At 46.2% G+C, this 23,429-nt stretch overlaps 1 protein-coding gene across 1 annotated transcript in view; it reads right to left on the minus strand.

Moving 5' to 3' along the window:
* Positions 1–23,429, minus strand: part of GABRA1 (gamma-aminobutyric acid type A receptor subunit alpha1) — a 372,903-nt gene that overhangs the window by 202,704 nt on the left and 146,770 nt on the right. The window contains exon 6 of the mRNA XM_073581008.1: positions 4,713–4,795. Coding sequence (XP_073437109.1) covers positions 4,713–4,795 — 83 coding nt within the window. The remainder of the gene's footprint in view (positions 1–4,712; positions 4,796–23,429) is intronic.

Genomic DNA, 23,429 nt, shown 5'->3' on the forward strand with positions numbered 1-23,429 from the left:
GTCATCTCCGGTCCTTCGCGCTAAGCATTACTGGGACCGTAAGATGCTGGGAGAGTGGAGAGGAGATCAGGGGCCGTCGGAAGGTTAATATATCTCTCTCTTTGTAATGGAAATCCCACGTGCAGAGCACTGTGCCCTCCGGATGCGATAGCATTGGGCCGCCATTTAGTAGATGATAAATTTAAAAGGTGTAACCCAAAACTTTTTGCAATCTCACTCTTTAAATGTATGAAAAAGAAATATCCTCTACCTTAATTAACCTTGCCTCTCATATTCTCTGAAATTTTAAGGACCATTGTCAATGCAAATTTATTAAACCACAAGGTATGATTCAGTAGGTTTATGTATTCCATTACTGTAGGTAGAAGGTCAGATAATAATCCAGATATGATAAACTTCTAAGCTACAAATAATGACCTACACCTATATCTCAATTTTTATGTAAGCAACTGAAATACAGAGTAATACTATGGATAAAATTAAATTGTATTTGCATGTATAATTTCCCATTCATTTTAGCTAGTGAATATGATATTTAAACATATATTAATAAACATCTCCATACAATCCAATATAAATTAAATTTTAAATAAAATTATTTTTTATTAAAACTAAATTGTGATGCACAGGTACATTTAATATTGTTATGGCTGCAAAATATTAGAGGACATGAACACATCAAATGAACTTTTTCATTAGAAAACACTTGACCAAAAATAAAAGAACGACTTGCCTGTGGGCTGTCTCTGTGACAGATGTACTTTTATGAGTTCCTCTAGGTTTTGGCACATTTTGGAGCAAATTGTCATTGTTATTTGTTTAAAACTCTCCTTGCAGCTGAATCAAAAGGGGGCTTTGATTCATAAAAATATATCAATATATTCTAATCAAACAACCTCTATACACAGCTCATACCATGGACACCACAAATTAGAGCCTTATATATCTTTTTTTGAAATACTGCGTTTTTCAGAGGTTACATAGTTTGAAAAGCTGCATGGGGACTGTAGGAAGAGATCTGATTAGACCAGCCCTGCCCCTTGCAGACTTCTCCCTGCCCAACTACAGTTGATTGACAGGTCTCTCCCATGTGTATACACCACACTGTTTCAGTGAAATACATACCTGGCAGAATTCGTGGAGCTTAGTAACAGGATCCCTTTAAGTATTTTTCTTTTTTTCATTAGATACAGGTTAAAGATAGGTACCCTTTAAAGATTCAATACAACAGAGGCCATCAGCTCACCATTGGTATATCCCAGTGTCTAAGAGCATGGAAAAACCTTGTCATAGCGTGGACATGCAACCGATGAAGGAAGCAGGGATCCAGCTCATGGGGCATTATAGTACAGATGATAAAGAATTAAACCTTCACGTTAGCGATAGCATTTACACCTTTCAGGTGTCTCTTCACTTTTAGTCATGACTAAGGGTGCAGAGACACCTGAAACACATAGTAACTAAGGGGGCAGAAACACTTAAAATGCATCATGACTAAGGGTGCAGAGACACTTGAAATGCATAGTGACTAAGGGTGCAGAGACACCTGAAACATATAGTGACTAAGGGTACAGAGACACCTGAAACACATAGTGACTAACGGTGCAGAGACACCTGAAGGGATTAACTAATGGGACAGTTTTATTGGGCGGTTCGTTACGGACGCAGCAATGCTAAATATGTGTACTTTTATTGGTTTTTTATTTACTAAAAATGAATTTATTAGGGAATTTTTATTTATTTATTTAGCGATTTTTTATAAATTATTTTTACACTTTTTTTTTTTTACTTTATTACATTGTCCCAGGGGGGAAATAACTGTCATGTGACAGATCGCTGATCTGTCACTTCTAAGATTGCGGTGACAGATCTCAGCGATCTGTCAGAGGCAGTGCAGAAGGCTTCCTCATGCCTGCGATTTGCAGGCAGTATGGAAGCCCACTCCCTGCAGGCCCTCAAAGTTCCCCACTACCATATCGGATCCGGGGACCTGCAGGGAAGGAGGCCCCTGCTGCAGTGCTGCACATTGCGCTGCTGCGGGGGTTTCAGGGAAGCATGGAGGGAGCCCCCTCCCTGCCGATGCTTCCCTAAACCCCCGGTACACTGCGATCGTGTTTGATTGCAGTGTGCCAGGGGTTAACGTGTCAGGGGCGGTCCATGACTGCCCCTGACACATAGTACCGGGTGTCAGCTGTGAAAATCAGCTGACACCCGGCCGCGATCAGCAGCGCTCACCCCGTGATCGCCGCTGATCGTGCTAGATGTACTGTCCCGTCCCCGGTCATAGGGGCCCGGGTACCGTGGATGGGATAGTACATCGGATGTCAGGTAAGGGTTAATATGATACCCCTAGTAAAGGACTTAGTTAAATAACCATGTGTAGGATAGGTACTAGTTGTCATTTAGTATGGCATGACATTCAAGTTAAAAGGACGTAGTTGTAAGGAGGAGGACAGGGCTGCGTGCACCTGTACTGCGCTGGGTCTGGAACTGCTGAGGCTGCGTGCCAGGTTATACGGGGGAAAGAATAGGAGAATGGACAGACCTTGTCAACCAGAAGCAGGGGCATGGCAAACAAAAAAGCGCACTTAGCGACGGGCAGTTTCCCTCCGGCGGTGACTGAGGAGGTGTGTGCGCAGCGTGCTCTGCTGGGTGTGAAACAGGTCCGCAACGTACTGCAGTCGGCTGTACATGAGACAGCCACTGAGAACAGCAGCAGAGAAAGAGCCGTGGGCTCCGTTAGGTTCAGTGCTGCGTGCGAGCATAGGAACAAGGGCTGTGTTCAGGACTGTTCGTTGTGGCCCTCTTTCCGGACAGCTCACCGCAGACCCCCTTTGTTAATAGACTGTACGCAGCTCCTTTGACTTTGGCTGCACAAGTTTATGGACCAATTGGCTCAACGGGTAAAACCGGAGACCGCCCGTTGCAGCCAGAAGATATACTGCGAGCTGTGGAATCTCCTCTGAGGACATTGCACCGGCCGTTGCTGGGACTACAGCCCTCAGCCGATCATCCGTGGCTGAGGAAGCTACGAATACGATAAGTTGATTGTCTGGACTGTTATCACATTGTGGTTGCCTATTTTCCTATCATTTGCCCATTTAAATGTTCATCTCCCTGTGAGGAGTATCTTTACTGTTAAATTAAATTGTTAACCCTTGCTCTGCCTTTCTTGCATCACTGCATACCGCAACCTGCTTACACAGTATCCCACAAATCTCTTTTAGCAATGTCTCGTATGCCCAAAGTACTCTATATCATTAAGAGGTTGGAGAGTCACAGTGAATAGCGTCACAATTTACATATATGTCCAATGGCAGATTTGAGCCCTTAAACTAGAGGACTCAGCTAAGTGAACATTTATAGTGAAAGTGCTTATTGTCAGTAAATATAGCATGACATTCACGTTAAACAAATGTCCTATAGGGATATCTCAAAATGCACAAAATATTTTTAAATTCGAGAGTCAGGAGAAGGAATTAAATATTCAATCCCTCATATTAATATGAGATATATACACAGCCTCCTGGAATGCAATAAATATCCCTTCAATCACAATAGTTCGTACATAGTAGCCATGACTTGTTAGATAAAGTATCTGTGTCCTATGTCAGAACAAATTCCTTGATTTCTGACGAGTTCCCCCCTCTTCATTTCAGGGGTCCCTCATTGCAGGTGAAGGACTATGTTGCATATTGCAAGCACCTTTATGCATCTCTACTACTACCTGATGAACCCCTAAAATGAAGATGGGGGAAACGTATTGGGAACCAAGGACTTTGCTCTGGCATAGGACACAGATAAGGAGGACTTTAACTAACAAGTCATGGCTACTATGTACGAACTATTCCGAGTGTACATTTCATCTACTGAACATATATATAAATGGCTACATTGTTTAGTGTGACTATAATTTTGGTGCTAAATGTAGGAATAGGGACTAATATGGTCAATTCACATTGAGCGGGGCGCCATATCGTTCACAGTAGGGTGCCAACCCTTGTGGACAGGTTGGTGTTGAATCAGCGACTATAGAACCCATTCCCTAATCCTATGACCTTGACAACTAGTACCTATCCTACACATGTTTATTTAACTATGTCCTTTACTAGGAGTATCAATGTACTGTTGAACATATGTGTAAACTGTTACATTGTTTAGTATGACTTTCTAATTTTTGGTCCTCAATTTATGAATAGGGGGTCTTCTAGGGACCAATAGGGTCAGTCCACGGTGAGTGGGACATAATATCATTTAAACTAGGGTGTCAACCTTTGTGGAGAGGTAGAGATACCTTAGAGCCCATTCCCTAACCCTATGTCCTTGGTTATTGTTATTTTTTACTTTTACACTGATATATGTTTTTCAATTATTTCAATTATTTCCTTGTATTTTAATAATAAATTTATAAAGACTTATAGTTTTTTTTTCTTGGTTTGTTTACTTGTGAAATAGCAACTGCTCACATTCGATATATCTTTCATGGGTTGTTAAAGGGCAAGTGTATTTTTTATACTTAATACAAATGTATAAAGGTATATTATATACTGTAGCTGCATATATTCTAATTACAATAATAATTTTATTTACCTAAAAAGGAACACCTCTGTAAGCACAATTTATGATTCCATTTTTTCACCAAATAAAATAAGCAAAAAATCCCAAAGAAACAAAATATTTCATAAGATTGAAGGAATTTTTGAAATACTCACAACTTCCAAACTTCAAGGGGCAGGCATGAGCGTCCATAGGGAAATCCTCTAAATGCATTGGACATTCAGCTCGCACAGTTAACCTGAAAAGCAAAAATGAATAATGTCTCCTGGATGGAAGTATTTTTAAGTCCATGCATTTCTATTGACATATTTAAGTTTCATAAAAAAAAAGTCTGTAGTGCCCATGAATTAGGCAAACTATACAAACCCATACAATTTTTGGAAACACCTGTATTGATAGTATGGATTGCTTTTCTGAGACTGCTGACCAAACAGGAATGTCCAATATTGAGGAAAAAAGTGCATACGCACATCCAAAGATAAAAAAAATCTTCAATTTTTATTATAAATCCATATCTTTAAAAGTCCATATGTGAATAGTGGTACAGAAACCGCTCTGACGCATTTCTGGATATAGATATATCCTAAATAAAAAAGATAATACTGAACATGACAGTCACACAAATGTGAAAACCATAAAAAAAATTCTAAAAAAAATAAATAATCCAAATATCCCCTGTATTTGATGTTGGATTTTATGTTTGCAGATTATTTTAAAAAATGGCCTTCTTCAGAAGTTGGCCTCTTTGCTCTGATAAATTCACTGTAAGTTATGGATGCAATGAAATGAAATGGATGGCAACTGTCAGTTCGTAGTGTGGTATTCCCATTGATAGGTTTGCGATATGTAGAACATATGATGCTTTTGGATATACCACTGCCACATACAGATGTCCAGAAATTCAGCACAATTGTTTTGGCCAGAGATGGTGAATCTAAGAATAAAATAATTGAAGTTGATGTAGTTTATAAAATCTGATATGGACATTTTGCTCCCGAACTACACAATGAGAATATCGCCACCCAGTTACCATACCAGACTAATGAGGAGTAGGGATTATCTCCAGAAAAAATAATTTTTTCCTCCCGCCAGGCGATAAAAAGAATCACCAATGAAGGGGAGAAGCATTTTTTGGTATTGTCCCCTTTGTTTTTCTTTTGCTTGTGTTTCATATTTGTGTGACAGTCATGTTCGGTATTCTGATATATACATATTAACAGAAATTAACAGCAGTACATGAACACATGGTAAAGCAGATGAACCAACTTCTAGAAGAAGGCCACCACCTGTCTTGGCTAACACAAGGAAGAATAGTGCTGATAATGAAGGATCCTCGCAAAGGAACAGTTCTATCCAATTACCGCCCAATAACCTGTCTTACAAACATATGGAAACTCCTGTCAGGTATCATAGCCAGCAAGCTGCAGAACCATATGAACCAGTACATGAATCCAGCTCAGAATGGCATTGGGACCGACACCAGAGGCTCTAAGTACTAGCTCTTAATAGATAGAGCAGTCACTCAAGACTCAAGATCCAGACAGACCAATCTCAGCACAGCTTGGATTGACTACAGGCAGGCCTATGACTCAATGCCAAACACATGGGTCTGTGAAAGCTTGGCTTTCTACAATGTCAACAGGAAATTAAGAACCTTCCCCAAGAATTCAAAGGGGCAAAGGAGAATAACATTGGAAGTCAACTTAAGACAACTAGCGCGAGTGACCATCAAATACAGCATATACCTAAGTGATGCACTGCCCCTGTTACTGTTCTGCATAGGCTTGAACCCCCTCAGTCAGAAAATTACAGAGTCTGGCCATGGATACAAGTTCAAAAGTGGAAGCACAATCAGCCACCTCCTCTACATTGATGACATCAAATCTTCCAAAAAAAATGTGCAATAAAGACAGAAAAAAAGTTTTTTGAATCCAATATAAATAATATTTTATTGAAATTTAAATTATAAAGAAAATAACATGATTAATATAAAAATTATAGACAGCTGATAAATTGAGCACATGCAATACAATAGGGCATGGGAATATATATAATTATTTTATCAATATACCAGATAGCAATGTGAAATAAATATTCCTATGATAGATAGTATATCATAACAGTATCAAAGGGTTATAAAAAGTGCATAGGTGCTAACAAATTAATATATCCACCATTTATATATATATATATATATATATATATATATATATAATACGGTATGTGAAATAAATAAATATATTTTTTATAGGCAATGATAAAAGCAGTGCTAAAAAAAGTGCTGTGGTGCAAAAAATTATATATGGCAATGCAAGTGCTGCACTATAAAAAAGTGGTAAAGTGCAAACTTATGTAAACCATAAGTGGAATGACCACAAGGTACTGAAAATATATATACCTAACCCCAGGAAAAGGGGTTAATATATCAATTTAACTATCTTAAAATGCTGCAGTGCAAAAAAACAACTCATATATAATAGTGATGCAGCATACTGCACTAAAAAGTACTATAGTGCAGAAACCATGTTTAAACTCCAATGCAACAATGCAAGAAGATGAAGGTATATGTAACTAACCAAAATGAAGAGGTTAATGCAGGAATGTAGCGACCTAAAGTGCTGCAGTGCAGAGTAGCTGATCACATAAAAAGCAGGTATAATGAAAGGTATATTAGTAAAAGCTCCTCATACCTAAAATAACGTGCTCCAGGTCCCTACATGCATTTTGGCGCTTTGCCTTCTTCCGGGGGGCGTGTAAGGATAGGGATGAGGAGCCTTGCATACAAGGGTGATGATGAGGAGGCCGTGCATACCAGGATGGGGATGAGGAAGCCATGCCTTCAAGGATGGGAATAAGGGACAATGCATACCCGGCTTATAGTCGAGTCAATAAGGTTTCCCAGTTATTTTAGGTATAATTAGGTGCCTCGGCTTATACTCGAGTCAGCTTATACTCGAGTATATACTATATATATATATATATATATATATATATGTGAACAACGACAAAGCAAAGTCCAGCAATAACGTGAGCAATCCAGGATGCTGTTAAAAAATTTTTTCTTTTTATTCATAAATCCATTAAAATGCAATGGTCCAAGCAGTTCAAAACAGCAATAACGCAGGAAAGTCGTGCAGATAGGACTACACGTTTCAGCGGTAGAACCCACCTTCTTCACGGTCCAGAATCTGGACCCACGGTCCACGGTCCAGAATCTGGACCGTGAAGAAGGCGGGTTCTACCGCTGAAACGCGTAGTCCTATCTGCACGACTTTCCTGCGTTATTGCTGTTTTGAACTGCTTGGACCATTGCATTTTAATGGATTTATGAATAAAAAGAAAAAATTTTTTAACAGCATCCTGGATTGCTCACGTTATTGCTGGACTTTGCTTTGTCGTTGTTCACATTTGTATGGATGGACTCCTACATCCAGATCCGGGCACATCGGAGTTAACCAGGTCAGCTGAGGTTCCAGGTGGTTCACAGGAGTAAGCTGGTCTACATTGTTGGATATATATATATATATATATATATATAAGGAAAAGACCAAAAGTTTGGACACACCTTCTCATTCAAAGAGTTTTCTTTATTTTCATGACTATGAAAATTGTAGATTCACTCTGAAGGCATCAAAACTATGACTTAACATATGGGGAATTATATAATTAACAAAAAAGTGTGAAACAACTGAAAATATGTCTTATATTCTAGGTTCTTCAAAGTAGCCACCTTTTGCTTTGATTACTGCTTTGCACACTCTTGGCATTCTCTTGATGAGCTTCAAGAGGTATTCACCAGAAATGGTCTTCCAACAGTCTTGAAGGAGTTCCCAGAGATGCTTAGCACTTGTTGGCCCTTTTGCCTTCACTCTGAGGTCCAGCTCACCCCAAACCATCTCGATTGGGTTCAGGTCTGGTGACTGTGGAGGCCAGGTCATCTGGCGTAGCACCCCATCACTCTCCTTCTTGGTCAAATATCCCTTACACAGCCTGGAGGTGTGTCTGGGGTCATTGTCCTGTTGAAAAATAAATGATGGTCCAACTAAACGCAAACTGGATGGAATAGCATGCCCTGCTGCAAGATGCTATGGTAGCCATGCTGGTTCGATATGCCTTCAATTTTGAATAAATCCACAACAGTGTTGTGACGACTCCTGGAGTGGATCCTCTGGGTCGTGGCACCAACCCTCCCAGGGCAAGCTGACCTAGTGAGGACCACCCCCTATACAGGGAGTGTCAGGGGCAAGCCCCAGGGGGTAAGGTACCACGACTGCAGGCACCAGGTGGCCGGCTCACAGGAGACACGAGTGAGTGTGTCTGCAGGAACATGTGAAGCGTGGACACAGGGACACGTGGTGTACCGGACGGTACAGGGTGAGTGTACAGAGGCACAGAGAGTACTCGGGAACATGAGGCATGTACACGGGAGTGCGCTAGATACAGGATAGTGCAAGACAGGTACACGAGAGCACGTATGGCGTGCAGTGACTAGTACGTCCGGGTGTGAGCAAAGCAGGACGCGTGCAAAGGAGCACGTCAGAGTACTGAGTTAGGCAGCAGGTGTGCCAGGAGGTGCAACAGAGTACAGGAACAGATTGTGTGCCAGGAGGCACAACTGAGCATAAGACAGAGCACAGGATCAGAGTGTGTGCCAGGAGGCACAACTGAGCACAAGTCAGAGTACAGGATCAGTGCGTGTGCCAGGAGGCACAACTGAGCATGAGACTGAGCACAGGATCAGAGTGTGTGCCAGGAGGCACAACTGAGTATAAGACAGAGCACAGGATCAGAGTGTGTGCCAGGAGGCACAACTGAGCATAAGGCAGAGTGCAGTATCAGAGCATGTGTCAGGAGGCACAACTGAGTATAAGACAGTTCACAGGATCAGAGTGTGTGCCAGGAGGCACAGCAGAGTACAAGGCAGAGTACAGGTTCAGAGCGTGTGCCGAGAGGCACAATAGAGTACAAGACAGGGGACCCAAATACAGCGCACAGCCAGGCAGGGACAAGGCAGACCAAGCCAGGAAGTACAACAATAATCAGGCACCTCCAATAGGAAGAGGTAGCCTGATATAGCACATGATCACTAGGACTTCGGGGTCAAGTCCTCCAATACCATAGACAGGACAGGCCTAGAGACAGAACTGAGAAGAGCGCGCGTTCGCACACAGAACATAGTGCACACAAGAACCTAAGCACTGGAGGTGCGCGTGCGCACCCGACGGGACCCCCGAAGCGGCCGCGGCTCCGGAAGAGGTGACATCGGGACCAAAGTCCCGCCCCCAGATGAGAGCGGCGTGACAGTACCCTCCCTTTACACCCCCTCTTTCTAAAGCTGGAGAGGAACTTAGACAAAATCTGGGGTGCGTGGATATTCTCCCTGGGTTCCCATGACCTTTCCTCAGGGCCAAAACCCTTCCAATCAATCAAGAACATGGTTCTACCTCTTACCTTCTTCATGGCCAAAATGTCAAACTCATCCCCCATGCCAACAGGCTGGGGTGCGTGGCCTGGAGAAGGATGAAACCGGTTAAGTAACACAGGTTTAAGGAGTGACACATGGAAGGAATTGGGAATACAGAGCGAAGGAGGTAACTTCAGTTTGTATGCAACATCATTAATACACCTGAGGACCTCAAAAGGACCAATGTAACGGGGACCCAGTTTGCAAGATGGTATCTTGAGGCGGATGTATTTGGAGGAAAGCCACACCTTGTCACCAGGGAGATATGGAGGGATGTTCAGGCGCCTCTTGTCAGCGTGTTGTTTCATTCTGTCCCGTGCTTTCTCGATAGCGGTTTTGTTCTCCTGCCATACCCTGGGGAACTCCACAGACAGAGAATCGGCAGCAGGTACCCCCGAGACAGGAAGTACCGGTAGAGGCACACTGGGGTGCTGTCCAAAGACGATAAAGAAAGGAGATTTGGTGGACGATTCACTGAAGTGGTTATTGTAGGCGAACTCAGCCTAAGGAAGTAGACTGACCCAGTCATTCTGATGAGCATTTGAAAAGTGCCAGAGATAGGATGTAAGGATCTGGTTGGTATGTTCCACCTGCCCATTGGTTTGGGGGTGATATGCGGAAGAGAAATCCAATGACACTTTCATGAGACCGCATAGAGCTCTCCAGAACCGGGAGGTAAATTGGACCCCTCTGTCCGACACGATGTGCAGAGGGCAGCCGTGAATTCTGAAGATATGGGAAATGAAGATCTTCACCAAGTCAGGAGCAGAGGGTAGACCGGGAAGAGGAATGAAGTGGGCCGTCTTCGAGAATCGGTCTACAACCACTAGGACCACAGTACAACCGGAGGAACGAGGCAGATCCATAATGAAATCCATGGCTATGTGCTGCCATGGAGCCGACGGTACAGGAAGCAGGAGCAGAAGACCGGAGGGTGGTTGTCTGGGTATCTTGCTCTGGGCGCAGGAAGGGCAAGATGCCACAAAGTCTTTAACATCCTGGGAAAGGGAAGGCCACCAATAGTAGCGAGAGATTAGGCAAAAAGTCTTTTTGACATCAACGAGGCTGGAAATCTTGGACTAATGTCCCCAGTTTAACACTCGTTTTCGGTTGTTCTCTGCCACAAAGGTTCTTCCCGGAGGTAATGTGGTTAACTTGATAGGAGCCATGGTAATTACCTTGGACGGGTCAATGATATGAGAAGGTTCTTCATCTGTATCTGATGACAGGAAAGATCTTGACAACACATCCGCTCTAACGTTTTATCGCCAGGACGACAGTATAGTTCAAAGTCAAAGTGGGCGAAAAACAAGGACCACCTGGCTTGCCGAGGGTTGAGCCTCTGTGCGGACTGGATGTACGCCAGGTTCTTATGGTCCGTGAAGATCTTAAATGGATGAATGGCTCCTTCCAGTAAGTATCTCCATTCCTCCAAGGTAAATTTAATGGCCAGTAGCTCTTTGTCGCCAATGGAGTAGTTCTGCTCAGTGGAGGAGAATACCTTAGAAAAGAAGCCACAGGTGACAAAACGTCCAGAAGAAGATTTCTGCAGAAGGACTGCGCCTGCCCCGGTAGAGGATGCGTCCACCTCAGGACGATGAAGCGCCGGAGCAGAGGGGAAGGCTTGTTTCAACGACTGGAAGGCATCTTCAGCCTCAGGAGGCCAAGCCTTTGGATTAGCTCCTTTGCGAATAAGGGACAAGATGGGGCGAACCAACAAGGAGAAATGGGGAACGAACTGTCGGTAGTAGTTTCAAAACCAAGGAAGCGTTGGATTGCTTTCACCCCATGGGACCGTGGCCAATCGAGCATGGCGGACACCTTTACCAGATCCATGCGTAGAACAGAGTCCGAGATAATGTACCCAAAGAATGGCAAGGACCTTTGCTCAAAGGCACATTTCTCGAGCTTGGCATAAAGGCGGTTCTCCCTCAGGCGCTGGAGGACTTGACGCACGTTCTTTCTGTGGGCAGAGAGGTCTGGAGAAAAAACGAGGATGTCATCCAAATAGACTACCACGCAGGAGTACAGCATATCCCGGAAGACGTCATTCACGAACTCCTGGAACACCGCTGGGGCATTGCAGAGGCTGAAGGGCATGACCAAGTACTCGTAGTGACTGTCTCGGGTGTTAAAGGTGGTCTTCCACTCATCACCGGAACAAATGCGGATCAAGTTGCAGGCCCCACGAAGATCCAGTTTGGTGAAAATTCGAGCTCCTCTAAGCCGGTCAAAGAGCTCCGTGATCAATGGCAATGGGTACTTGTTCTTGACCGTGATATCATTTAGCCCTCAGTAGTCTATGCAGGGACGGAGGGAGTCGTCCTTCTTTTTGACAAAGAAGAATCCCGCTCCTGCGGGTGAGGAGGGCTTATGGATAAAACCTCTAGAAAGGTTCTCCTGGATATACTCAGACATCGCTTGGGTTTCAGCAGGGGTTAGTGGATATATTCTACCCCTGGGTAGCGTAGAACCAGAAACGAGGTCAATCGGACAGTCGTGTGGCCGATGGAGGGGCAGAGTCTCGGCCTCCTTCTTGTCAAAGACATCTGCAAAGGACCAGTAAGCCGACGGCAGCCCGGTAGGTGCCGAGGACGGACAGGCAGATTTCATCGGATGGACGGGCAACAGGCACTTCTGACAGAACGGTCCCCAGCGGAGTATATCGCCCGACCGCCAGTCCAGGGTTGGCTCATGAGTCTGTAACCAAGGGAGACCTAAAAGAAGCATGTGAGGCATAGTAGACATGACATGGAAGGAGATCTTCTCCCGGTGCAGGGCTCTGACCTGCAGCTCGATCTCTTCCGTGGCCTGGATAACGATCTCCTGCAAGGATGTACCATTGATCGAAACTATCGACCGAGGAGTCTCCAGGGATCTGACAGGAATGTGATAAAATTCCCAGCCGTGCCAGAATCTAGAAAAGCCTCCTCTGAATAACGCTTGGTACCAAGATTCAGTAAAACGGACACGACCAGGAAGGGAGAGGAGTCACATACACCTAGGGAGGCCTCTCCTAACAATCCTAGGCGGAGAAGTTTCCCGGCTTCTTGGGACAGGAGCGAAGGAGATGAGAAGAACTCCCACAGTAAAGGCAGAGACCAAGGGTAAGCCTCTCCTCGTGACGCTGTTCGGCCGACTTGCAACGGTCCAACTCCATAGGCTCTGAAACGGAGGTCGCAGAAGGCATGGGGCGTGAGTGGAGAGGTCTGCGGGTAGACGATGGGAGATGAGAAGGCCTTCTCTCTCTGGCTGATTCACGGGCACGCTCCTGGAACCGCAGGTCTATGCGTGTCGCCAAATAGATCAGATCCTCTAAAGAGGTGGGAGTATCCCGACCTGCCAGTTCATCTTTGATCCGACCAGACAGGCCATGCCAAAAGACCCCTACAAGGGCCTCATTGTTCCAATCGAGTTCGGAGGACAAGGTACGGAAACGGATGGCATACTGTCCCACCGATAGGGTACCCTGATGGAGGTTAAAGAGGGACTCGGCGGTAGAAGCTAGACGACCTGGCTAGTCGAACACCTTGCGGAAGGTGTCCAAAAAGGTGGAAAGCTGAGAGACGAGTGGATCATTGCGCTCCCAGAGGAGATTCACCAATGCTAATGCCTCCCCCTCTAAGTAGGAAACAATAAAGGCAATTTTGGCATGCTCAGTGGGATAGTGCTACGGCAAAAGCTCAAAATGTAAATGGCATTGGTTCAAAAATCCTCAACAAAACTTAGGGTCACCACTAGTGTTGAGCATTCCGATACCGCAAGTATCGGGGATCGGCCGATATTAGCGGTATCGGAATTCCGATACTGACTTCCGATACTTTTGTCATATCGGATACCGGAATCGGAATCGGAAGTTCCCATCATGCTATGAGCCTGCTTGCTTTGATTAAGCCAATGGGAATCCTCCGAAGTGTGGGCACATCCTGTTAGGCATGTAGGCATGTTAACTATTGGCATGGCTGTGATTGGCTGCCAAAATGATGTCATGATGCACTATAAAAGCCACCGCAGCCGCCATTTCTGGTTCACTCTGCTGAGAATTCAGTTAGGGACAGGCTGCTGTAGAAGACTGTGAGGGACAGTTAGAAATAGCGATTCCACCAAACATCTAGTGCTTTACCCAGGCTACATAAACCACCACTGTAGCCTTCTTTGCCCTAGCAGCAGTGTTCACAGCTGTCTGCAAGGGCTGTGTGAGTGCAGCTCACGCTGTGGAGTGGGTCCTGCAGCCACGTCAGGTTGTAGGCTGCCCAGCGTGCCTCACTGCTGCCTCATACATCTTTTAATTTTTGAGTTGCATTTTTTACATAATTTCAATCTAGTGTGCTTCCATCCGTATCCATATACAGTGGGGAAAAAAAGTATTTAGTCAGTCAGCAATAGTGCAAGTTCCACCACTTAAAAAGATGAGAGGCGTCTGTAATTTACATCATAGGTAGACCTCAACTATGGGAGACAAACTGAGAAAAAAATCCAGAAAATCACATTGTCTGTTTTTTTTTCATTTTATTTGCATATTATGGTGGAAAATAAGTATTTGGTCAGAAACAAGCAATCAAGATTTCATGCTCTCACAGACCTGTAACTTCTTCTTTAAGAGTCTCCTCTTTCCTCCACTCATTACCTGTAGTAATGGCACCTGTTTAAACTTGTTATCAGTATAAAAAGACACCTGTGCACACCCTCAAACAGTCTGACTCCAAACTCCACTATGGTGAAGACCAAAGAGCTGTCAAAGGACACCAGAAACAAAATTGTAGCCCTGCACCAGGCTGGGAAGACTGAATCTGCAATAGCCAACCAGCTTGGAGTGAAGAAATCAACTGTGGGAGCAATAATTAGAAAATGGAAGACATACAAGACCACTGATAATCTCCCTCGATCTGGTGCTCCACGCAAAATCCCACCCCGTGGGGTCAGAATGATCACAAGAACGGTGAGCAAAAATCCCAGAACCACGCGGGGGGACCTAGTGAATGAACTGCAGAGAGCTGGGACCAATGTAACAAGGCCTACCATAAGTAACACACTACGCCAGCATGGACTCAGATCCTGCAGTGCCAGACGTGTCCCACTGCTTAAGCCTGTACATGTCCGGGCCCGTCTGAAGTTTGCTAGAGAGCATTTGGATGATCCAGAGGAGTTTTGGGAGAATGTCCTATGGTCTGATGAAACCAAACTGGAACTGTTTGGTAGAAACACAACTTGTCGTGTTTGGAGGAAAAAGAATACTGAGTTGCATCCATCAAACACCATACCTACTGTAAAGCATGGTGGTGGAAACATCATGCTTTGGGGCTGTTTCTCTGCAAAGGGGCCAGGACGACTGATCCGGGTACATGAAAGAATGAATGGGGCCATGTATCGTGAGATTTTGAGTGCAAACCTCCTTCCATCAGCAAGGGCATTGAAGATGAAACGTGGCTGGGTCTTTCAACATGACAATGATCCAAAGCACACCACCAGGGCAACAAAGGAGTGGCTTCGTAAGAAGCATTTCAAGGTCCTGGAGTGGCCTAGCCAGTCTCCAGATCTCAACCCTATAGAAAACCTTTGGAGGGAGTTGGAAGTCCGTGTTGCCAAGCGAAAAGCCAAAAACATCACTTCTCTAGAGGAGATCTGCATGGAGGAATGGGCCAACATACCAACAACAGTGTGTGGCAACCTTGTGAAGACTTACAGAAAACGTTTGACCTCTGTCATTGCCAACAAAGGATATATCACAAAGTATTGAGATGAAATTTTGTTTCTGACCAAATACTTATTTTCCACCATAATATGCAAATAAAATGAAAAAAAAACAGACAATGTGATTTTCTGGATTTTTTTTTCTCAGTTTGTCTCCCATAGTTGAGGTCTACCTATGATGTAAATTACAGACGCCTCTCATCTTTTTAAGTGGTGGAACTTGCACTATTGCTGACTGACTAAATACTTTTTTTCCCCACTGTACGTTGGTTGCAAACACTAGTAGTAGACAGCGGAGCCTTTCTGCAGCCTTTCAGTGCTAGTGTCCACTTTGCTGCACTGTTCACGGCTGTCTGAGAGGTCTCTGACTGTGTGTGAGTGCAGCTCACGCTGAGTAGTGTGTCCTGCAGCTACGTCTGGTTGTAGGACGCTCAGCATGTCACTGCCTCACACATTTTTCTTTTATTGCAGCTCATTTTTTCTTCTATTAGTGTGCATCCATCCGTCTCCATCTACGGTGGTTGCAAACACTATATAGGAGTACACAGCGGAGCCTTTCTGCAGCCTGTCAGTGCCAGTGCCCACTTAGCTGCACTGTTCACGGCTGTCTGAGAGGTCTCTGACTGTGTGTGAGTGCAGCTCACGCAGAGTAAAGTGTCCTGCAGCTACGTCTGGTTGTAGGACGCGCAACGTGCGTCACTGCCTCACACATATTTGTCTTTGAGTGCAGCTCATTTTTTCTTCTCCTATTAGTGTGCATCCATCCGTATCCATCAACATTGGTTGGTTGCAAACACTATATAGGAGTAGATAGAGGAGCCTTTTTTTCTGGCTTGTGCCCTGCCGGCGCAGCCAGATTAGTATTACCCAATTTTTTTGGAGCCTCATCTTTTGCATTGTAGGTTACCTGCCTGCATTGTAATAGCTCCAAAAAGTTGGTGATACTATCAGTTTCAATTCTTTGTTCACATACTTTGAGTTTGTTTCCAACAAAGAAACCACAAAAAAAGTTCACCAAACACTACATTTGGAACTTGTGTAGGCCACATCAGCTCCTATTAAAGTGTAGTCCACACACACACACACTTCATAAAATTAGTGTTTCTTGTACCTGTAACCAGCTGTTCAGGAATAAGCACACTAAGGCCCCCCTTTGTACTTTTCTGCCTATCTTAAGCAGTCTGGCAAGATGAAGAAGGCAGGGAGTAAGGCGCGTGGGCGTGGGCGTGGGCGTGGAGTTTCAGCAGGGAGAGGACGTGGGGATTCTGCAGGGAGAGGACGTGGGGATTCTGCAGGTAGAGGACGTGGGGATTCTGGGCCTGCTGCGGGCACCAGTGGATCAGCATCCCCCAGTTTTAGCAGGCAACAGTCCTTTATGCGCAGCTTTGTAGGACCTCAACGTACCCCACTGCTGCGGGAGGAACAAATTGAAGCCGTTGTCGGATGGATGGCAGCTAAGGCATCGACTTCAATTACTTCCACAGCCTCTCAGGACCAGAGCACCGAAGAGCAACCATCTGTCTCTTCACCACCTGCCAAAGTGCCCAGGCAGTCAGAGAGACATGGACAGGAGCCATCACAGTCTCTACTTCTGTTCTCGGAATCTGTTGGCTTGGAAAGAGGGGGCCAGCCAAGCAGCATTCCTGAATGTGAAGAAGAGGGAGTATGCAGTGATGCGCAACTTCTTTGTCCCTCTGAATCTGAAGAGGCGAGTGGGCCAGTGCCTATGGTCAGCACACCTCAGTACGCATCAGATGATGACGAGACTCAGTTGCCACTTTCTGGTGCGTACGGTGCTGGCGAGACAACCCCGGAGAAGCAGCTGTTTGAAGAGGGGAGGGAAGATGATGAGGTCCTTGACCCATCATGGCGTGAGGAACAGGAAGGTGGTGGGAGCAGCTCGGAGGAAGAGATTCCCCTACCGGCCAAAGCAGGAGGCAGAGGGAGGGGGAAGACTTGGTTGCCTGTACCCTCCACTTCGGCACCCGTTAGGAGCATTCCTCATTCCAAAGGCAAAACGGGCGCTCCCAAGAGTTGCAGTGCGTGGTCCTTTTTTGACACAGTTGCAGATGACATTTGCTTTGTCAAATGCAAGCTGTGTCATCAGATAGTCAAAAGAGGGAGAAATGTCAGCAACCTCAATACCACAAATATGTGGAAACATGTGCGCACCAAGCACGAGTTGGAGTTGCAGAGACACCCTGAAGACGTAGGCCAACGTACAGCACCACCTACCACCTCTTCAGTTCGTGTTGGGGCCTCTTCCTCCAGCTCACACACTGCTGGTTCGGCTTCCTCACAGGATCGCCAAGGAAGAACCTCTGCCACTGTTGTCCGGAGACCCTGTCAGATTCCACCCATAGCAGCACGTTCCCATCCATCACAGCCATCGGTAGCACAGGCATGGGATAAAAGGCGCCCTTACTCGGCAAACCATCCCCGAGCACAGTCTCTGAATGCTGGCATTGCCAAACTTCTGGCAGTTGAAATGCTGTCATTCAGGCTGGTGGACACTGACACCTTCCGGGACTTAATGGCATTGGCAGTCCCCCAATACAACGTGCCCAGCCGCTTTTATTTCAGCAGGCGAGCCGTCCCTGCCCTGCAGAAACATGTTGAGGGCAAAATAAAACATGCGCTACTAAACGCCGTTAGTAGCAAGGTCCACCTGACCACCGATGCGTGGACCAGTAACCATGGACAGGGACGATACCTTTCCCTCACTGCCCACTGGGTCAATGTTGTGGAGCCGGGTACAGATCTGGAGAGTGGCGCTGTACGTGTTCTTCCAACGCCACGGATTGCAGGACTCCAGTCTGTACAGATAGACTCCTCCTCCTACTCAAGTTCCTCAGAAACAGCAGAGCAGGAGCCTGTTACGACCGATATGAGCACAGCCGTGGCCAAACGTCAACAGGCTGTACTCAAATTAATTTCTTTGGGGAATCGAAGCCACACAGCGCAGGAGCTCTGGAATGCTATCAAGCAGGAGAGCGATGTGTGGTTTGGGCCAGCAAATCTCCAGCCGGGCTTGGTAGTGTGTGACAATGGCCGAAATCTGGTGGCAGCTCTTGGCCTAGGCAACCTCACACACATCCCATGTCTAGCACATGTGCTTAACTTGGTCGTGCAGAGCTTTCTGAGGGACTATCCGGATCTTGATGCACTGTTGCACAAGGTCCGCATAGAGTGCGCTCACTTGTGGCGTTCCACCACGGCAAGATCGCGCCTCGCTGCTCTGCAGCGACGATTTGGCCTTCCGGAACATCGCATCATATGTGACCTACCCACCAGGTGGAATTCAACGTTACATACAGTGGGGAAAAAAGTATTTAGTCAGTCAGCAATAGTGCAAGTTCCACCACTTAAAAAGATGAGAGGCATCTGTAATTTACATCATAGGTAGACCTCAACTATGGGAGACAAACTGAGAAAAAAAAATCCAGAAAATCACATTGTCTGTTTTTTTTTCATTTTATTTGCATATTATGGTGGAAAATAAGTATTTGGTCAGAAACAAAATTTCATCTCAATACTTTGTGATATATCCTTTGTTGGCAATGACAGAGGTCAAACGTTTTCTGTAAGTCTTCACAAGGTTGCCACACACTGTTGTTGGTATGTTGGCCCATTCCTCCATGCAGATCTCCTCTAGAGCAGTGATGTTTTTTGCTTTTCGCTTGGCAACACAGACTTTCAACTCCCTCCAAAGGTTTTCTATAGGGTTGAGATCTGGAGACTGGCTAGGCCACTCCAGGACCTTGAAATTCCTCTTATGAAGCCACTCCTTCGTTGCCCTGGCGGTGTGCTTTGGATCATTGTCATGTTGAAAGACCCAGCCACGTTTCATCTTCAATGCCCTTGCTGATGAAAGGAGGTTTGCACTCAAAATCTCACGATACATGGCCCCATTCATTCTTTCATGTACCCGGATCAGTCGTCCTGGCCCCTTTGCAGAGAAACAGCCCCAAAGCATGATGTTTCCACCACCATGCTTTACAGTAGGTATGGTGTTTGATGGATGCAACTCAGTATTCTTTTTCCTCCAAACATGACAAGTTGTGTTTCTACCAAACAGTTCCAGTTTGGTTTCATCAGACCATAGGACATTCTCCCAAAACTCCTCTGGATCATCCAAATGCTCTCTAGCAAACTTCAGACGGGCCCGGACATGTACAGGCTTAAGCAGTGGGACACGTCTGGCACTGCAGGATCTGAGTCCATGCTGGCGTAGTGTGTTACTTATGGTAGGCCTTGTTACATTGGTCCCAGCTCTCTGCAGTTCATTCACTAGGTCCCCCCGCGTGGTTCTGGGATTTTTGCTCACCGTTCTTGTGATCATTCTGACCCCACGGGGTGGGATTTTGCGTGGAGCACCAGATCGAGGGAGATTATCAGTGGTCTTGTATGTCTTCCATTTTCTAATTATTGCTCCCACAGTTGATTTCTTCACTCCAAGCTGGTTGGCTATTGCAGATTCAGTCTTCCCAGCCTGGTGCAGGGCTACAATTTTGTTTCTGGTGTCCTTTGACAGCTCTTTGGTCTTCACCATAGTGGAGTTTGGAGTCAGACTGTTTGAGGGTGTGCACAGGTGTCTTTTTATACTGATAACAAGTTTAAACAGGTGCCATTACTACAGGTAATGAGTGGAGGAAAGAGGAGACTCTTAAAGAAGAAGTTACAGGTCTGTGAGAGCCAGAAATCTTGATTGCTTGTTTCTGACCAAATACTTATTTTCCACCATAATATGCAAATAAAATGAAAAAAAAACAGACAATGTGATTTTCTGGATTTTTTTTTCTCAGTTTGTCTCCCATAGTTGAGGTCTACCTATGATGTAAATTACAGACGCCTCTCATCTTTTTAAGTGGCGGAACTTGCACTATTGCTGACTGACTAAATACTTTTTTTCCCCACTGTATGTTGGAGCGGTTGTGTGAGCAGCAGGCAGCAGTCATGGAGTACCAGCTGCATCAGGCGCAAACAAGTCGCACTGTGCGCCGTTCACACTTCAGCACCATTGAGTGGGCCTCTATGAAGGACATCTGCCTCGTTTTGCGTGCCTTCGATGAATCCACGCGGATGGCAAGTGAAGATGATGCACTAGTCAGCATGACTGTCCCCCTTATCTGCCTGCTTCAACAAACACTGCAAGCACTAAGGGATGAGGTTTCGGAAGAGGTGGAGGATGAGGAGTCCCAAATGCCATCTGCTTCTGGACAGTCTGCGCTACGTGTTTCCTCACAAAGGCCTAGGCAGGGGACACTTTGTGAGGAGGATGAGGAGGAGTCGATGGAGGAGGAAGACATCTCTCCAGAGGAGGGAGGTACACAAACCTCTACTCAGTATGTACAGCTAGGGTGGGGTGATGCAGAGCAGGCCGAGGTCACGCCTCAAACAGGGGACAGCGGTTCTTTGGCAGTTGGGAGTCTGCAGCACATGGTTGATTTCATGCTGCAGTGCCTGAGAAACGACCGCCGCATCGCCCACATTCTCGTCTCGGCTGATTATTGGGTGTACAACCTCCTAGATCCTCGCTACCGGGACAGCGTACAAAGGCTCATACCAACGTTGAACCGGGAGCGTAAACTGCGGGAGTACGAAGAGTCACTGGTGCAGTCCATAATGTTTTCCATTCCACCCGACAGCATTGTTGCTAGTGCTTTACAAAGCAGCTCTGTGCGTCGAGGCAGTGGAGGAAACGCTGCACAAAGAGGGAGCAGAGGCAGCGCCGCAGCACAAGGCAAGACCACTATGGCCCAAATGTGGCAAAGTTTTGTGTGTCCACCACAATTGTCTACACCATCAGCGACGCCTCGAGTCAGCAGGAGGCAACGCTTCCGTCAGATGGTGTCAGACTACATGTCTTGCCCTGTCACTGTACTCCCAGATGGCTCTTCCCCCTTCATGTTTTGGGTCTCTAAGCTGGATACATGGCCAGAGCTTAGCCAGTATGCATTGGAGGTGCTGGCTTGCCCTGCTGCCAGTGTATTATCGGAATGTGTCTTTAGTGCCGCAGGTGGTGTACTAACAGACCGTCGCACGCGACTATCTTCCGATAATGTTGACCGGCTGACTTTTCTGAAAATGAACAAGGCCTGGATCTCCAAAGACTTTGCCATTCCTCTTACACACTAAATTAGTGGTTGGCAACTGTATCCAGGTCTGCTGGTGTGTTCATTTTTCTACCACCTGAACTATAATCCCTGTGCTTCAACACAGCCAGTTGTCGCTCAGATGTGTCGTCTGCACAGAGAAACACACTAGCTCCTGTGTTAGTGGGGTTCAGTAATGCCAGCTGATCCCCTGCTGTGTGGACGGCAAAGTCACCAGCTCCATCAACATTCAAACCACTACTGATTTTTAACCGTGCCCAACTTAGGTCTCTGGCTCCACTGTCTCTACTATTTCCCCTGACCTCCAACCCCGCCATCTACATCTCTGAAGTGGCGTCAGCACAATCTACACTTGTTCCTGTGTTCCTGTGGCTCAGTCCCATCAGTTTATCCCCTGATGTGTGTCCGGCAAGGTCTCCTGCTCTGTCCACATTCCCATAACCAGTAGTGGGAATGAGGACAGAGCTGGCGAACTTGCCGGACAAACATCAGGGGATCAACAGTAACACAGGAACAAGTGTAGATTGTGCTGACGCCACTTCAGAGATGTAGCTGGCGGGGTTGGAGGCCAGGGTAAATAGTAGAGACAGTGGAGCCAGAGGCCTAAGTGGAGCATGGTTAGAATCAGTAGTAGTCAACAACCTCCATAAAAACCGCTGCCCATTGGCCTCTGCATGCGGCATGCGTAATCCTGGGCTCCAGCAGCGTCAGTTGGTGTTCAGAAGTGTCATCTCCACAGAGCCAAACACATTCGTTCAAGTGTTAGTGGGGTTCAGCACTGCCAGCTGTTCCCCTGCTGTGGAGATGGCAAGTCTCCTGCTGCCTACACCTGCCAAAATCCAGTAGGCCCCAGCCTGCTCCACGCCTGATCCTGGGCTCCAACAGCGTCAGTTGGTGTTCAGAAGTGTCGTCTCCACAGAGCCAAACACATTCGTTCAAGTGTTAGTGGGGTTCAGCACTGCCAGCTGTTCCCCTGCTGTGGAGATGGCAAGTCTCCTGCTGCCTACACCTGCCAAAATCCAGTAGGCCCCAGCCTGCTCCACACCTGATCCTGGGCTCCAACAGCGTCAGTTGGTGTTCAGAAGTGTCATCTCCACAGAGCCAAACACATTCGTTCAAGTGTTAGTGGGGTTCAGCACTGCCAGCTGTTCCCCTGTTGTGGAGATGGCAAGTCTCCTGCTGCCTACACCTGCCAAAATCCAGTAGGCCCCAGCCTGCTCCACGCCTGATCCTGGGCTCCAACAGCGTCAGTTGGTGTTCAGAAGTGTCGTCTCCACAGAGCCAAACACATTCGTTCAAGTGTTAGTGGGGTTCAGCACTGCCAGCTGTTCCCCTGCTGTGGAGATGGCAAGTCTCCTGCTGCCTACACCTGCCAAAATCCAGTAGGCCCCAGCCTGCTCCACGCCTGTTCCTAGGCTCCAACAGTGTCAGTTGGTGTTCAGAAGTGTCATCTCCACAGAGCCAAACACATTCGTTCAAGTGTTAGTGGGGTTCAGCACTGCCAGCTGTTCCCCTGCTGTGGAGATGGCAAGTCTCCTGCTGCCTACACCTGCCAAAATCCAGTAGGCCCCAGCCTGCTCCACGCCTGATCCTGGGCTCCA

The sequence above is a fragment of the Dendrobates tinctorius genome, unplaced genomic scaffold, assembly GCF_039654945.1.
Source record: "Dendrobates tinctorius isolate UK_male_01 unplaced genomic scaffold, ASM3965494v1 ptg000067l, whole genome shotgun sequence".
NCBI lineage: Eukaryota > Metazoa > Chordata > Amphibia > Anura > Dendrobatidae > Dendrobates > Dendrobates tinctorius.